At 34.4% G+C, this 18,911-nt stretch overlaps 1 protein-coding gene across 2 annotated transcripts in view; it reads right to left on the bottom strand.

The window, feature by feature from the left end:
- Hpr1 (THO complex 1-like protein Hpr1) overlaps nt 1-18,911 on the bottom strand; it is a 311,940-nt gene that overhangs the window by 81,739 nt on the left and 211,290 nt on the right. For both annotated transcript variants that reach the window (XM_090391220.1, XM_090391221.1), the window contains exon 13: nt 9,821-9,871. In XM_090391220.1, the coding sequence (XP_090247346.1) occupies nt 9,821-9,871 (51 nt within the window). The remainder of the gene's footprint in view (nt 1-9,820; nt 9,872-18,911) is intronic.

Here is an 18,911-nt window from a genome sequence, read left to right as displayed (position 1 = left end):
CAATGTGTAGTGTGTATTCTCAAATCGTATACTTAACCCCCCCCCCCCCCCCACAAAAAAATTAAATCTTGAGTGCTCGGCCCCCCTCCAAGATTAAATCCTCAGTGTGCCTGACCTGCACTGTATATGTTTGAAGTAAATTCAGAAAATATTTGAAAATTTACTTCAGATTTAAAGTACTTCATATCTTATAAAAAAAATTTAAACTTCAAAGATTTAAAACAAAGCATGTGCATGCACACTTCAAATTCTGCATATAATTTTGTATCTTGAACCAATCTGAAGACATTATTAATTACGTACCTTTTCTTCTAGTTTTTACCCTTCCTTTGTGTGTGCGCGCGTGCGTGCACACACACGAGTTTTCTACATGAATCAATGCCCTTTTTATTTATTTATTTATTTTTAATCTTGAAACACAGTATCAGTAATTGGGCAGAAATCTAGTAAATACTTGCCACTATTACTAACCCTGCCTTTTGGTTCGAATTTTCTGAAAACATTTCTATATGCCTGGGTTTTGTTTCCTTCTCTGCTGTTGGCATCCGGCAAGAATGAGATCATATTATTATTACAGCAATCTCCACAGAATCAGCAAATTCATTGTGGGAGGCCCACTTGACTAACAACATGTCTATGTATTCATAATAAATTTAGTTTAATCCTTTATCCAAGTGTAAGCAAACAAAGTTTGCACCTGAAGTATCTTCAGGACTGAGGCAACTCGTGGTAAATGTGGACCAAGCTCTCATCACTTCTTGTCTTAGTATCTCCCATAATGCAAAGCACATCTCCTTGTGAACATGTATAATGCTATGCATTAAGGGAAAGGCCACTACCTAGACTGGTTTCGACCTTTATTGAGGTCTCGTCAGTGGGAGCCAGACTCAGAGGTGGTGATACCAAGGTGGAAGCAATGGAGAAGTAATCTTTACCTATAAGAGTTGCCAAAAGGTGTCTCACCTTATTATTAAATTACTCTGGATTTAAAGAAAGATGTTGGAAATTTTTTTCCACTTGGTTAGACTATAATAAATTTAGTATAATCCTTTATCCAAGTATTAAAAAACTTCCAATGTCTATGTATTCAATCTCTAACTCATTTATGTTCCTTTCCCACATTCACAATGCACTTTGGAAATACGTTCCACTCACTCAAGCTATACAAACAAATCTACTTTTCACATTCTTCATCATCATCACACCTTTATATAACCTCGAGGGATAGCCACTCATTCTTCTCCCCTCATGCTCCATTCGTTTTATAATCCCCTCTAATCAGATGACCTTTCCAATGACTAAAAATTGAATGAGAGCAGTGGGATAAATAAATCTCACTGTCCAAATTTCCCATTTACAATTAACCGCATCACTATACTTGAAGCTGTCATTCATTCAAGAAATTTTGAATTTCTTGAATGAATACTGAAGCTTAACTCTTATTACCCAAGTGAATGAGTCTTCTTATGCTTATTATTTTGAAGGATTGCATATGTTGGTCTTTTTAGTCTCAATAACAGTAAATATGGTAGAATCCAGTTAATTGGGCCATCCTATTGGAAATACAATTATTTGGGACAAATCTTAAAGAAGGAAACCAAACTGAGAAAATTGCCAGGGTGTTCTTTGCTTATTTGGGAGAGAATACTGTTTAATTGGGACAGGAGACTGCACCACTTGAGATTACATCTCTAAGGTAATCACTTGTAAATGATTTGTTCATTTAAGGTTTATTGGCACAAGGAAAGCAAAGGTTATATTACACCAAACCACAGCTTGTAAATGACTCATCACCTTTGTTCCACCAGTTTCCTGACAGTATCACTTTTAGGTGATACTGTCAGGAAATTTAAATGTTTTAGTTGTTTTAGGAAATTTAAATATATATATTTCTTATTGTAATTCATTAAAATAAATAATTTGTTGCTCAATGAAATTTAGTTTGTCTTTTTATATCTTTTTAACTATTAACACGAAAATTCGCATAACTGGCCCAAAGGCCCAAAATGTTCAAGTCCCTATGTGTTCCAATTAACCAGAAACTCCTAATATATACGAGACAACATCGCAGTATAAAGTATCAATAATACTTCATAATGTGATGGTGTCTCTCTCCAAACTGTTTGGAATATTCCAATAGGTAACTATTAACTGCTCATCATGATCCATTGATGAAAAAAGATATAAAGGTAAGGAACTTGTAAATGGGCAATGTCCCAACTACATGACATTTGATTGTTATACCATGATGTGTATGCTTACACTATTTTATTAATGTTTTGTCTTCCATTCTGTTTTAGCAACCACACAATGTCAGATTAGCTCTGATAGCATGCACATTCTTAAATAATTCCTGTAATACACTGCTTGAAAAGAAGTCAATGGACCCCACCCCCATGGATAAGGTTCATTGTGCCATATAATGAGTCACATATTTGTAGCCAGTATAAATTGGAGGAATATGATGCTCCCATGTCAGTGCAACTATATCTGGATGAAATGGCTAAAAGAAGAGAAACAACAGAGTTTGAAAGAGGTGGTGTGGTAAGATGCCATGTTGCAGACATTTCTGTTCAGCAAATTATTGACAAATTGAGCTGCCCCATGTCAACAATTAGTGATACCATACTGATATGAAAGTAGAGAGAATCAACTGTAAGTGCCACCTACAGTGGATGACCCATCATACTCAGTGAACATGACTGTAGGGTGCTATGAAGGATAATATGTAAATACTGCCATTTGTCGGCCAACATGCGGCATTGACTGGAACACAAATCTGCACAAAAACATTCCAAACTGAGGCTCACAACACAGGTGTCCATGGTAGAACTGCAATATGCAAGCTCCACATTATGCAAATCAACAAGCAGCATCATCTTCATTGGTGCAAAGAGCATGTACAGTGGGACGTGAAAAGCTGTGTTATGGAGTGATGAATCATATTATACCCTCTACCAAGCAGATGGACAGGTGTGGGTGTGGCAGATGCCTGGTGAACGTCTCTTACCAGAGTGTGAAACCCCAACTATGAAATTCGGAGGGTGGTGGTATGATGGTACGGTCCTGTTTTGGCCACAGATCTCTGTTTGTGGTTCCATGAACACTGACCTATAAGAGGTATCCGAACATTCTGGACAATGCAATGCTTCCTACTTTGTGGCTTTTCTAAAGAACTGACCATTCTCTTTCAGCAAAACAGTGCACTGTGGCATAAGAGTGCTGGTGTAACTGCATTTGACTGGCCTCCCCAGAGCCCTGATCTCAACCCTATTGAACAGTCGAACAGAAAGTTCTACCAAGGAAGAAATGGAGGAATTTTTTGAGGAATTAGAGAGGGCAGCTGGCTCAATGAAAAAGGAAAAGCTGGTCCTTGTTGGAGATCTAAAGAGCAGAGTAGGAAATGTTTTGGGAAAAGTTGGAAAAAAAAGCGCAAAGAGAATAATAATAATGGAAAATGCTGGCTGGATTTCTGTTTAAGACATGGATTAGTTATTACTAACACCATGTTCCAATATAAAAATGTGCACAAATTCACGTGGAGAAGATGCAAGAAATAAGTCTCATTGACTATATTATAATTGATAGCGATCTTTTCCCACTGGTGCAGGACACAAAAGTATACAGAGGATTTAAAATAGGAAGTGGTCACTATTTTAGATTTGAGCAAGATAAAAATTGAATTTTATATTGTAAAGAAGAGTGTATAAGAAAGTTTTAAAATGAATCAAAGATGAGCAGCTTTCAGAGATGAACTGTAAACACAAATATACAAACATTATTGAAGAAAAAATGAAAGAATTTTAAAAGAAGAAAAAAACCTTGAAGATCCAATGGCAAATCATGAAGAAAACATTGATTGATTCAGCCAGAGAGACATGTAAGGATGTTATCTGTAAGGACAGAAAAATCAGAACTCCATGGTAGACTCAGGAAGATATAGAGGCAGTGAAGGAAAAGAAGAAAGCATATTGAAAGTTTTCCTGGCAAGCAAGTCAGTTTGTGTTCTTTGAGAATAGAGAAAAATGTAAGAAAGCAAAGCACTGTGCAAAATGAACTAAACAAAAGTCAAGGGAAGTCTTTGGTAAGAAAATAGAAAATAAATATAAGGAAGGTGGCAAAATATTCTAGAGTCTATTGAAAAAGCTTATAAATATAAGAAAAGTACTATAAAAGGAATCAGAGATGATAATATGAAAAACTGAAGAAAATGATATTCTAGATATCTGGAGTAATTACCTTGAAAGACTGCTGAAAGAAACAAGCAGTGTCACATGATGATAGAAAACTACCAATAGAAATGCAGTCAGGAACACATCCATACTTAAAGCAGAAAAAGTCATCAAAAATCTGAAATGTGGAAAGGCAGCTGGAGTAGATGAAATTCGGCCAGAAATGCTCAAATATGGAGGTATAAAAGTTTTACAGTGGCTACATTGCATAATTCAGAAGGCCTGGTCAGAGGGTTGAATTCCAGATGTTTGGAGCAGAGCTCTCATGTACCCATCTATAAAAAGGAAAATAAAACAATGTGAGAATTACAGAGGTATTTCCTTACTGAGTATTTCTGGTGAGATTTATGCAAGTATACTTGAGAAATGGCGAAACTAAAAAAATTGTGGAAGAAAGTTTGGTGAAGAGCAAGCTGGATTCAGGCCAAACAGAGGTTGTCAGGATCAGATTTTCACTTTAAGACAAATAGCTGAGATGGGAATGTAACAAGGATTTGTATTTAAATTATGTTGATCTGGAAAAGACATTTGACAAATTGCCAAGAGGAAGCTCTACAAAAGGCTACAGTTATATGATGTAAATAGGACATTGTATCAAGCAATACATAATTTCTATCATCATCAAATTCCTGACATGTACCCTCAAGGGGGGGGGTGTACAGGATATAATGATAGTACTACATGAAAAACTTACATCATTACTAACTTCCTATCAACAATTTTCCTCCAAAATCAATCTGTCAAGACTCCTATTATCAGATTTTATATTTCTGTCTTCTAAGACACTTTTTACTGTATCAATCTACCTGTATCTTGGTATTCCTCTAGGTCTTTTTTCTGCCAACCTGGCAGAGAACACTTGTTTTGCTAATCTTGACTCTCATTCTGTTTAAGTAACCATAGTACCTGAGATTAGCCCTGCTAACATATTCCTGGATGCTAACAATGTCAAGTTCTTTTCTAATATCCTCGTTTTTAATATGATATTGCAAATGATGCCATCTGTTCACACCTCTAATCTTTCTCAGAACCCTCATATCTGTGGCCTCTAGTCTTTGGTCAAGTGTTTTACTTCTGACCCAGCTCTCAGATCCATAAGTTAAAACTGGTTTGAACACTGTCTTGTATACAGCTAATTTAGTGTTCCAACTAATTTCTCTCTTATTCCATATGAATTTATTCAATTAACTTCCTACCATACCAGCTTTGTTGATTCTGTCTATTTCCATACTTAAAGGTTTGAAAATAAAATAAGCGCATGCACTATCTTTACCCTTCTTCCTTCTGGTAGCCAATCGTATGGTAAAACCAGTAGCCAATCAAATGTTTTATAAAAGATTATAAAATATTTCATTCTTATTATATTTTGATAGTTAAAAAATGTTTTTCTTATGTAAAATAAATTAACACAGTTGATTGTGTGCAAATATTTCATGTTTAGATCATAAAATATTTGTTTAAAAATGATAGCCTTTAGAGTAGTGTTTCTCAACCTTTATTGGATCATGCCCCAAATTCTTTGAGACGTTGTTGAGAAATTATCTCCAAAACAGAAAACAAATCACGTATATCTGGTCAACCCACAACTATAAAACTATATTAATCAGCTACCTTTCAGAGGCAAGATCACCCAAACATGATTTGTTTTCTGTTTTGTAGGTAATTTCTAAACCACACCAACCTATTCCAACACGTTTTAACTTTTTAAATAGGTTCATGTATGAGTGTGTCAATTTTTTTTTTTTATCTTGCTCCCATCCATGAAAGGTTAATTTGCAAACTTATAGTACACTTTATACTGCAGGTTAACAATTTTCTTTATTTTTTTCTATTTTTATCAATTTTCTTTTCTTTTCTTTTCTTTTTTTTGTATTTTTATTTTTCACATAGTACAAGAACCCTGCTCTATAGGCCAAAAATGGAACTTTTTCAAGCCACTTCAGGCCTCCAATAAGCATGGCAGTGGTCTCACACTGGGCAATGAAATTCATCTTCTACCTAAAGGCAATTACAAACATCATTCATACCTATGGCAGGATTCGAACCTGCAACCTGCTGGTTGGAGAGCAGGTATGCTAATCACTTGGCCAACCAGGCTGGCATGCTTTGACTATTGATTTAGCTAAAGCCAAATGCTTTAGTCAAATCAATAAAGACAACCATAAGAATTTTGTTTTAATCTAAGATGGTGTTAGTTATGTCTGCAAAATCTTACTGCTGCTAAATGAAAACCTGTTACACTTAATGGACTATCGGCAGCAAAATCACACTATCGACAGCAAAATCACCAGCACAGTTGCTATGTTCTTTTTAAAACAGAATTTCATTTTGACAAACATAATTTTATCAACATGCCAATGTATACATCTTTTATTCCAATTTTTATCTAACAATAAAATCTTATGTAAACGAAATCATGTGAAGATGTTTAAATGAATTTAAATGACATTAAGAAAGGAAAGAGAGAGTTATACATAAATTATTCTCTTGAGAAATAAGGAAACAAATGAAATGAATGGTGATTTTCTGCAGATTCCTTATCTTCAATGTTGGGAATTTTTATGATTGAAGATAAGAGAGAAAGCCATACACTGTGTTATTTATGAAAGTGACACTCTGGTAAAGTAACATTCCAAGATAGTTATATTCTGATTAATCACTGAATAGTTGAAGCCTATATATTATGTTATTAATGTTTTGTGAGCAGAGGAATCCTTGTAATTCTAGGAAGTAGTCTACAAAGTACTGATTAAAACCATTTGCTAGCTGTTGGAAAGATTCTGGCCTCTTTCACGAAGCCTGTTTTATGGCTTCATTAAAGAGGCTAGAATCTTTTGGCTTCAAAAGCAGTGATTTTGGGAGTATGCCCCAGTATCTTGATCAATGCCATATCATTTTGAGAAATGGTTGTCTCTATAGTAGTTACAGTTTTTGGTTTTAAATGTCACCTTTTTCAATGACCAATAAATCTTATATATTTTGGTCTGCAGTGTACCTCTTCAGTTTTCACTGTAATATTCTTTTTAACACTTTCTCAAAAATTTGCATTTTCATTATGACACTAATTTTTAGACTACAAATCACACATAATAACCTCCATTTCAAATTCTATGATAATACCACAAAAAAAAGTTGATGTTATTACTAACTTCCTGTTGACTGTTTTGTTTTCCTCCAAATTAGTCTTGAATACTGTACCAGTACAAAGATAATACTACAGGCATTATCTACAGGCATTCATAATTAATGAAATTCTTGTTTATGGTGTGTTCTGTCCACAAGCAGATGTGTAACCTTTGTGTGGGAACATGACGACCACAATAGAAATGCAACATGCATAGAGTTGGGTAAAATTCTCCACATTGGATGCCCTTCCCAATTTCAACTCAACTTAAATGACAATCATGAAAGTCAAGCAAAGCAAAATAGATTACACATGAATAAAGACAAATCTCCCACTGTCTTTCAGATTCATTTCATAAATATACATTGGCTTATTGTTGAAAGTTTTTTCACTCATGTGCAAACTTTGTTTGCTTACACTTGGATAAAGGATTAAACAATAATATAATTACCTTAGTTTAATACATGGCCTTAATTCCATCAATGTTTGTTTCCATCTCTAATCCACAAAGGTACACCTACTTTTCCTAACAGAAACTGCCATTTCAGCTTCTTCTTCTTACACTGCTTACCTTTACAAACTCTCTCTTTTTTTTTTCTTAAAGGTGGTACTTATGCATATGTTCACTCTGATATACCATGTCAAGAATTTTTAAATTAGCTCTTCTTAGGCACAATTTTTAGAAAAAATGATAACAAAATATGGAAATAGATAATAGAATTAGCAAAACTGATATTGTGCAGAATCAACTAAATAAATTTATATGGAATGAGAGCAATTAGTCAAAACACTAAGCTAGCAGTATATAAGACAGTGTGTTCAAACTAATTTATGAATTTGAGAGCTGGGTTAGAAATAAAACATTTTATCGATGACATCAATGGCAATATCATATTAAAAATTACAATATTAGGAATGAGCTTGACATTGGTGGAATTCAGGACTGTATGAACAGAGCTAATTTCAACTGGTATTATGTCAGAGGAACAAGATCCTGTTGGACTGATGCACTTGAAGTGCCTTAGAAGACCAAATATAAGATGTGACAATACTGTAGCCTAGAGAGAAGACTAATTTGGAGGAAAACAAAACTGTCAATAGGAAGTTAGTAATAACATCAACGTTTTTTTTGTGATATTATCATAGTATCCCTGCATACCTCTTGAAGGTACATATCACATTGGATGAAAATTCAAAAAATATTTGCTATGTAATTTAAATTTTAACAATATATTTAAAAAAATTATTAAATATAATTAGTTAATTAATTTAATTTAATATAATATAAAGTATATCAAATCCAGAAAAAAAAATCCTTAAAGATGCACACATGAGAAATAATACTGAAAGGGAACAATATATACATATCAAATGAAATAAGTAACATACCATGTAATTGTAATTACCAAAAGTGAAATATCACCTGACAAAATAATGAGAGTTCATTTATAAAGAATATAACTCTCTGACATGGGATTGCTCTAGTACCAGTATGAAGATTCTTGCTGTCTTAGATTTTCACCTGGTCTCTGATGAGAACCAACAGTTTGAAATAGCTGTCAGACCTGTGAGACATGATCAATGCACTAACAGGTATCTATTATGGACTCCTGGGCAGAGCCCAAGTCTTTTGAGTAGTGCAAACCAAGGCACTTCCTATACTTATAAAGGTTTATTCTCAAATCTCTGTTAAAATTCAAACTATTGGGTTTCTTTCATTTGGCTATATAATGACAGATGTCAAATTCCTCATTATGTATTATAAAATTCTGCCAAACTGAAGCAATTGTAAAATGAATAATTTTATGGATCCTTAGCTTTCAAATTGTTGGCAGAAAAAAAAAAAAAAAAAAAAGAGAGATTAAGAAAACTGTTAAAAGACTTTACATATATCTATAGACATACAGATTGAGTAACTCACTAAGTTTCATGCTTACAATATTTACTGAATGAGATGCCAACAGGCATTTTCCTGTTAGGTGATTTAAACTATACATTTTAGTTTAGTCATTCCTCCTCCTAATACTCACATTATCAGGATTAAGCAGCAATTAAGTATGAACACTGGTTAAAAAAGAAGTTCCAAAAGTGTTGTTATATAAACATTCTACAACCTTTAGTTTATGTGAATTATAGGTGAACATTCTTGAACTGCTAAATCATTCTTTAACATATAAGGCATCATGCGTATGACATATTAATGATTCATTAGAAGACACAAACTTGAGAGTTCTATCCCATTTTTAGATCATAAGAGACTGTTTACTGGGTAAGAACTACTGTATGACTATTTCCAATCTAGCATATCTAATAGCTTTAGAGCTCATTTTTATGAAAACTGTATTATGTTTTTTATTCTGGGATATAAGTCAGGCCTTAAAAAAAAGTGAAATAGATACACTATTACTTCTTTAATCAGAAATCGAGAATTTCTAATGCTTAAATAAGAAATATTTTTACTCACAGACACATGCTTTGAAAATTCTGCTCCATTTGGTGGAGTCTCTTCCAGTAACTACAGGAAGAATATAAAAGAAAACAAAGTTAACATACAAATATAACAAAAAATGTAATTACATTACTTAAATTTAGGGGATATTAAATCCCACATAGTTTTAAAACCGAATAAGAAACTCAAAGATCGGAATCAGAGAGTTTCTTGCCGAATATAGTAAACTATAAAGTATCGGCGACACTAGCGTTAGCCAATGCAAGTGATCCGGTACGTAGTACAAAACTGGGCAGCTCGTTGCAAAGGTGGGGAAATTCAGATCGCTATTCTTAAGTATTTTCCATAATGTAAAAACACATTTCCTAGGAAATGTATGCTGTTATTACATTATGGAGGGAGGTCACTACCCAGACCGGTTTCAGCCTTTTTTGAGGCTTCATCAGTGAATAGCTAGACCTAATACCAAAGTGTATAGCGAAAAGAACTTATGTACTTTGCGAACGAGTTTTCCAAACAGGTGCAACCATTAAGTTACTGAAGTATAAAGAGCTAATAAGCTTCATTTCGGCAATGAAAACATTACTTATATTTAAGTACTGGTTTGAACACTGTCTTGTATACAGCTAATTTAGTGTTCCGACTAATTTCTCTCTTATTCCATATGAATTTATTCAATTGACTTCAATTTACCATCTTCACTAAAAATCGTGCGTAAATAGCTGAAATGTTTTACTTGTTCCACAGGTTCTCCATTCACAACCCAGTTGACATTTTCAATGATTCTGCCTATTTTCATTGTCTTTGTCTTTTTATTGCTGACCTTCATACCATATCTATTACAACAGCTATTCAATTTAGTCAGAGAATCTTGCAGACTTGTAGCAGATTTATTTAGAAGTATAACATCATCCACATAAAGCAAAGAGCTAACATTAACATCTCCAATTTTGATATCATGTTTAATACCACTTTCCTTCATAATGTGATCCATATAGATAATGAATAACAGAGGGGATAATGTACATCCTTGTCTCACACCAGATTTAACATTAAAACATCTTCATGTACTTCCTTCAATTCTAACTGCTGACTTACAAGTCAAATAAAGACTAAGTATTGCTTGATATAATGACCCACTGACACCATATAATTGCAGCGTATTGAATAGATTCTCTCTTGGCACCTTGTCATATGCCTTTTCCAAATCGACAAAACTTAAATACAGATCTTTGTTATATTCCCATGCTTTCTCAACTATTTGTCGTAAAGTGAAGATCTGATCCTGGCAGCCTCTATTTGGCCTGAATCCAGCTTGTTCTTCACCAAGCTTTTCTTCCACAATTCTTCTCAACCGTTTCTCAAGTATACTTGCATAGATCTTGCCAGGAACACTCAGTAGGGAAATACCTCTGTAATTCTCACATGCAGTTTTATTTCCCTTTTTATATATGGGTACTATGAGAGCTCTACTCCAATAATCGGGAATTCGTCCCTCTGTCCAGGCTTTCTGAACTATGCAGTGCAGCCACTGTAAGACTTTTATACTACCATACTTCAGCATTTCTGGTCGAATTTCATCTACTCCTGCTGCCTTTCCACATTTCAAGTCTTTGATGGCTTTTTCTACTTCAAGCATGGATATGTATTCCTGACTGCATGCCTGGTCAGTGTTTTTTACTGCTGTGTTGTCATCACTGCTTGTTTCATTCAGCAGTTTTTCAAAGTAATTATTCCATACTTCAAGGATATCTTTTTTCTCCCATTTTCATGTCACCTTTATCATCTCTAACTCCTTTTACAGCACTCTTTCCTCCATTCCTAAGCTTCTTTAACAACCTCCAGAATATTTTGCCACCTTCTTGATATTTATTTTCTATATTCTTCCCAAAGTCCTCCCATGACTTTTGTTTAGCTAGTTTTACACAGTGTTTAGCATTCTTGCATTTGTCTCTATATTCTCTAAGAGCACAAGCTGACTTATTTGACAGGAACTTTTGATATGCTTTCTTCTTTTCCTTCACTGCCTCTTTAACTTCCTGTGTCCACCAGGGAGTTCTGATTTTTTTATCCTTACAGATAACCTCACCACATGCCTCTCTGGCAGAATCAATCAATGTTTTCTTCAGAGTTTGCCACTGTATCTCCAAGGTTTGATTCCTGTTCTCAAACTCTTTCATTTTTACTTCAATAATCTTTGTGTATTTTAGTCTACAGTTCACATCTGAGAGCTGCTCAACTTTTATTCGCTTTAAAACTTTCTTACATGTTATTTTTTTCAATATAAAATTCAATTTTATCCTGCTCAAGACTAAATAGTGATCACTTCCAATTTCAAATCCTCTGTACACTCTGGTGTCATGCACCAGGGAGAAAACATCACTATCAACAATAACTAGTCAATGAGACTTTCTTATTCCTAGCCTCTTCTCTCCATGTGAATTTGTGCACATTTTTATGTTGGAACATGGTGTTAGTAATAACCAGTCCATGTCCTGAGCAGAAATCCAACAGATATTTGCCATTATTATTAGCTTTGCTCTTTTCTCCAAATTTTCCCAAAATATTTTTGCATGTCTCACAATCATTTCCTACTCTGCTATTTAGATCTCCAACAAGGACCAACTTTTCCTTTTTCACAGTGTCAGTTGCTTTTTCTAAAGCATCAAAAAATTCCTCCACTTCTACCTTAGTAGAACCTTCTGTGGGACCATAGGCACAAATAAGTCTCATTGTCCAGTTCCCCATTCTCATATTTGCCCACATTACTCTACTTGAGACTGCCTGCCATTCAAGAAGATTAGCCTCGTATTTTGTGTTGAATACTATGGCTACTCCTTCTTTTCCTTGATTGTCATTGCCTGAATATAACATTTTGTATTTATTGCTCAGAAAGATCTCACCAGTTTTGGTCTTTTTTGTTTCAGTCACCCCTATTATGTCGATCTGGTACTTATGTAATTCCTCAGCTAGCTCCATTTCTTTGCCATTCAGGCTTCTTACGTTGATAGTACCGATCTTTAACACTGGTGATTTTGAGTTGGGGTTTGTTTTCAGATTTGTTCCAGTAGCTGACTTTTCACTGTTCGCCTTGGTTCACTGGCAAAAACAACTTGGGCCTTGTTTAACCGGGCGACGCCCCCAGCCGGCATGAATAAATTAAATAATCTTATTTATATACTCAAACACCCTTCTACAATTTAAGGGAAGAAATTATGAAGACAAGGTATTTCTGACAATTTTTAAGAATTATCTATGGTGACAAAGATTTAAGCAACTCCATGAGAAAAAAAAAAAAAAAAAAAAAAAATATATATATATATATATATATATATATATTAAAGTATTATTTAGAGAATTTAAATACTTGTTTTACACTTTAAAATGCAGATCTCACAAAGTATGCATATTGCAGGCTTAATTACTTCAAAAAAAAAAAACACCCTTTCCATTTTCTGTGGTAATATCTTCAGTAATCTAGTGCATCATTTAGCAGTTATCTTATTGAGTTTAAAGCACTACTAGTTTGCATATATCATAGTACACTTCATCAGGAGAGTAAAATAAAAAAATAAATAATAAATTAATAATAATAAAAAAATAAATAAATAAATAAATAAAAATACAGCTTTTTCAGTGGTGAAGAGAGAGGTTTGGAGGTTGAAGGAGACTTGAGATCTTGTTTAGAAGGAAGCAAGCAACTTTAATTCCTTGATGAAATATTTTAGCTATCATGTCCATGATTAAGGATTTCTTTCCTAATTCAATAATGAACTTAATGCAGGGATGAAAGTTATTAAGATAAACAACAAAGCTTGTTGTTATTTTGCAGAGCTGGCCATATGATGAAAACATCATCCACTTATTGTTTTCAAATGATTCCATGAAGAGATTATAGCTAAAAGCAGAGAAAATGTTTACGCCCACTGTTAGACATTCTTTCTGTTCACAGATTTTGTCTTGGGATTGGAAGAATGTGGTGTTGATGCAGTCTTCGTATAACTGCATCATGTCTCGTGCAAATAGTTCTTGTAGTATTCTAGGGTTTCTGTTCAAGGTACGCTGGTGATGATGTTCAAACTTCCTAGTTGGTCAGAGTGACAGTGTGGCAATTATTTATCAACCTGTTCACCAATTTTCCTCCCTCCCTCCCCCCATTTACAAACTGTAGACATTTTTTCCTTTTTATTATTATTTATGTATTTATTTATTAATATTCTTGAAACTACTTACTAAATGTTGTCTGGGTCTAAAAGGAAGTTTTTAAACATGACAATGTATTTTCATTTTCTGAATGATCAATATGTTCATTAATTTGTTCTACCTGCTGATGGGATGATTGTAAATCTCTAAAATCAGCAATTTTGAAGCTAGTTTCTGAGTTCTCTAATCTGATATCAATTTCTTGGCTCTTGATTTAATATAATGATTCGGTACCACAACATTTTTATTATTAAAATTTACCTGATCAGGCATACTCAATATTAATTTATTCTTAGAAAAAATATTTGAATTATTATTAACTTTTTGAATTAAATGGATGGCAAAGAACACACCTTTTTCTTTGTCCTCAACATCCCTTCAGCTTCTAACAATTCCATGTTGGTGATTTCATATATAACTGTGGTACTAATATCCTTTTCATAATAATATTTTTTTATTCTGTGTCGCCGTGTAGTAATGATTTTATCAAGGATATTGAATAGTCACCAATTTATAAGTTAAGGAAATAATCTCTCCACAGTTCTGTATGGACATAAGCTATAACATTGAATTACTTTTTTTCTTTCTGTTATCAGCCCAGTCTTGCACCAAAACCAGGTCTAGTTTCATTATTTTCTAAACCTAATTAAAACTAACCTACTCTTCTCAGAGTAAATTTCACTCACTTCTTTCATCATTGCCAAAGTTTTAAAAATATTAAACTTTTATATCATATTCTCTAAAAATTCATTATTAAAAGACAAGATTAGAAGGGAAAAGAAGATCATAATCATATAATGAAAACATGTTTTTCTTGAATACTGACTGGTGTGTATGGCAGATCAGAAAATTACAGTTTGAGAAAATTAATTTTAATAATCTGTTCAATCTCCCATAAAGTTCACTGCATTGAAGTTGATAAGGTGTTGTAAATATCTCCTTAATATTTAGAAGAATCCTCCTTAAACTTTGTAAAAGCAATTCAGTTGTAAAATTATGACATCTCTCAGCAAGAATGGCTTAGGATAGCCATATCCACAAATGATATTAGCAATAAAACATAAAGCTAATGTTACTACGATAAAGAGCGAAGAGGCTATTTTTTTCTGGCGGCGTAAATTAATTTAAGGGGATAATAAATCCTCATTATTTTAAAGCCGGATACGAAACTCGGAGATCAAAATCTAATGAAATCTAAGAGTTTCATACCGAAGAACAATCGGCGAGTCCAAGCATAAGTCAACACCTGTGTAGTACAATGCTAGGGCAACTCGGAGCAAAGGTGGAGCAAGATCCATCACTATCTGATGAAACTCTTAGATTTCGTTATATTTTTTCATACTGCAAAACGCAGCTCCTAGGAGATGTATTACTGTTTTACATTATGAGGAGAGGTCACTACCCAGACCGATTTCGACCTTTATTGAGGTCTCATCAGGAATAGGTAGACCTGGATAATACCAAGGTTTAAGTGAACTGAATTTACATATACCCACATTATACGAATTGCCAGACCAGTGTACCCATATATTATTGTTACTACGATAAAGAGCCAAGAGGCTCTTAAAATAATATATGGGTACACCGGTCCGGCAATTTGTATAGCAAGTTCAGTTCACTTAAACCTTGGTATTATCCAGGTCTACCTACTCACTGATGAGCCCTCAATAAAGGTCGAAACCGGTCTGGGTAGTGACCTCTCCTCATAATGTAAAACAGTAATACTTCTCCTAGGAGCAGCTTTTTACATTATGAGAAAATATTAAGGATAGTGATGGCGCTTGCTCCACCTTTGCTCCGAGTTGCCCTAGCATTGTAATATCCAGGTGTTGACTTACGCTTGGACTTGCCGATAGTTCTTCGGCATGAAACTCTTAGATTTCGTTAGATTTTGATCTCCGAGTTTCATATCCAGCTTTAAAATAATGAGGGATTTATTATCCCCTTAACTTAATAAAGCTAATGTGTCTCTGCCTTCTGGTCAAGGAATGGAAACACTGGAAAGTGATGCATTCACCATAATAAAGATATATCAATAACCTATTTTTTAGTTATATCAAAAGGAACCAACAACAACATCTGAAAAATATGTTAGAATGCGAGTCTCACAAACTAGAGAGGTGCATTTCAAATGAATGCATTACTTAGATGTCAAGTATGGCAACATGTTGCAAAATTCTAAACGTCGTGTCTAATGTTTTGGTAGAAAAATTTCTCATCAAAAGAGAAGTACATTATTAATTTAAGATCCAAAGATATCAGTTTTTCTGGAGTCCTAATTTCACCTATCCTTACACAAAGTGCATTCTGTTCATTTAGGAAAAAACATTCTGGTTTGAAAGGTAAACATACTGATAGACATAGTACATTTTGAATGAAGGTATAAATATCTCTCCAAAAGAGCTGGTTGAGCAGTTCTAATTTCAATAGAATCTCACTGTTATGAAATACAGGATGATCAAAATTAAACTAATTTATTTCTAATAAATTAGAAATAAATTAGTTTAATTGTGGAGCCTTAAATTAGCTTAAGACTCCACAAGGCCTTAAACTAATCTGTTTAAGGCCTTGTGGAGCACCACCCAGTGATCCAAATGCTGCAAAAGTTTGTAGCATTATACATCATGGTGAAATAATATCTGAAAAAAAAAAAAGTAGTTCCAAAATGAACCACCAAAGGGCACTGTGTGATGTGCCAAATGTATAAATGTATACGTAGTAATTTTTCTGTGCATGTAAGGAGAAAAGCAACACAAGCATAAATAACAAATTTTTATTCACTTCCATTATGCATTCACAGACTGTACTGTTCAATGTACTGCCTTTCCTAATATTCTGAAATCTGTGTTCTGCCACTGACCAGTGTGTTCAATGGCAGAACGTAGCTGGTCAGGGCTGATGTTGCACATGCGCTATGTTATGCTGTCTTTCAGTGCTGGCCCCAACAAACCCTGTGTTTGAGAAATGCCCAAAGCCAGAAGTCATAGGGGGATCAGATCAGGTGAATGAGGCTAGCTATGCAGTAGGAAACACACGACTGATTACTCCAGTTTCCGTGAATTTTCTCGAAGAACCTCCTATATGGATCAACTAACAGGACCCAACTGGTGAATGTCCTGAAAGAAGAATGTCCAATGATAAATGAATCTGTAAACTCACACCAGACAGTAACTTTGGGTGAATGCAAAGGAATTGGTTATATCACGTGCAGGTTTTGCATAGCCCATACCCAGAAACTGTGGGTATTCACAGCTCCATTCAGGTGAAAGTGGGCCTCATCTCCCCACAAAATCATCCGCTGGCTACAGAGCATCCAACTCTACTTGAGCAAGGAATGTTAAAGCAAATGTCAGTCAACTTTCAAAGTCCTGTGTCAGGGTTATCTTCAATGGGTAGAAATGGAGAATTTATTTTCCAGGCAGTTGCGTAAGGCACATCCATGTGTTTTGATACAGAATGTGCACTGCAGAAACCAACACTGTTATTCATGACTTGCTCCACAATGGCAATAGCAACTTCGTTCACTCATGAGCTGATTGGTTTGCAACATCTGCCAAGTCTAACTCCCAATGATCTTGTTTCTTCAAAACAACTAGTTATTCACTGCAGACCACATGGAGATAGTGGACCTTGTCGACATATGTTCAGGTGACAAAATTTGAGAAATGCAGCAACAGCATTGCAATTGTTTAAGTGGTATAGCTGCATGTTGAAGTAAGCTTTAACAACCAGAATGAAGAATTCTGGTTGTTAAAGCTTACTTCAACATGCAGCAACATCTTTTTAAACCCTCCTGGCACCAGCTGAGTTGCATGATATGCAAATTCCATGCATTTGGTGATTACAACACCCCTCATATCGGTACACAATAAATAACGGAAAAAACTCACATAGGAAGATTATTTAATAGTATAAACACAGAGGAAATAACGCACATTACTATCCCTTATGTACAAGGCATCAGTGAACGTATAGCAAAAGTTTTAAAACCACTGAATATTTTTGTTGCCTTTCGACCATTTAGAAAAATCTCCACCTTTCTCACTTCTCCTAAGGACAAGCTTCCACATCTTAATCATCCAGGTGTCTACCAGATTCCGCGCTCTTGTGGATTATCTTATTTCGGACAAACGGGAAGATCTGCCTCTATTCGGCTAGAAGAACACCAATCTTATATTGAATACTTTAAACCTGAAAAGTCTGGACTTTCTGAACATGCCATCTTCACTAGACACAGAGTTCATTGGAGAAAGACAAGAGTTCTTTACAAAAGTCAGTTTCTCATGGAACGCCTTTATAAAGAAACATGTGAAACTCTACTTCATTCTCCTAACTTAAACAGATCCGACGGCTTACGTCTATCCCCTTTATGGGAGAGAGTACTTTACAAATCAGCTAATCTTTCCTAACTTTTTATTGTATTAATTTTTTTTTATTTTTTTTTTTAGGAAAGTTATTGACCTTTTTAGTTATCTTACACCAGCTACTTAGGTGGTGCTTTTTGGAATTGTCAGTTAGTGTTTAATTTTGAGCTTAATGTACTGAAGATGCCTGTGACACACAGGCGAAAATTATACTATTAAATAATCTTTCTACGTGAGTTTTTTCCGTTATTTATTGTGTACCAATATGTCTACTCACGGTTTACCTCTTTTAAAACTTAACACCCATCATGGTAAATTTTTGAACTACTTTTTTTTTTTTTTAGATATCGCTTCTGCATGATACACAATGTATTTCTGCAAAGTTTCACAGCATCTGGTGATCCAGATACTGCTCCACAAGGCCTTAAACAAGGATACTTTAATTTTGATTGCCCTGTAGGTTCTTTTGATAGAGTAAGAGATGAAATAATAGCAGGATTGCTTTCCACTTTTTTTTTTTTTGATTAGCAAGTTAATAT

The sequence above is a fragment of the Typopeltis vanoorti genome, chromosome 4 (genome assembly GCF_054136105.1).
Source record: "Typopeltis vanoorti isolate ZY-2024b chromosome 4, IOZ_Tvanoo_1.0, whole genome shotgun sequence".
Lineage (NCBI taxonomy): Eukaryota > Metazoa > Arthropoda > Arachnida > Uropygi > Thelyphonidae > Typopeltis > Typopeltis vanoorti.
Note: the sequence above shows the minus strand (reverse complement) of the source record. Positions and strands in the feature narration are given on the sequence as shown.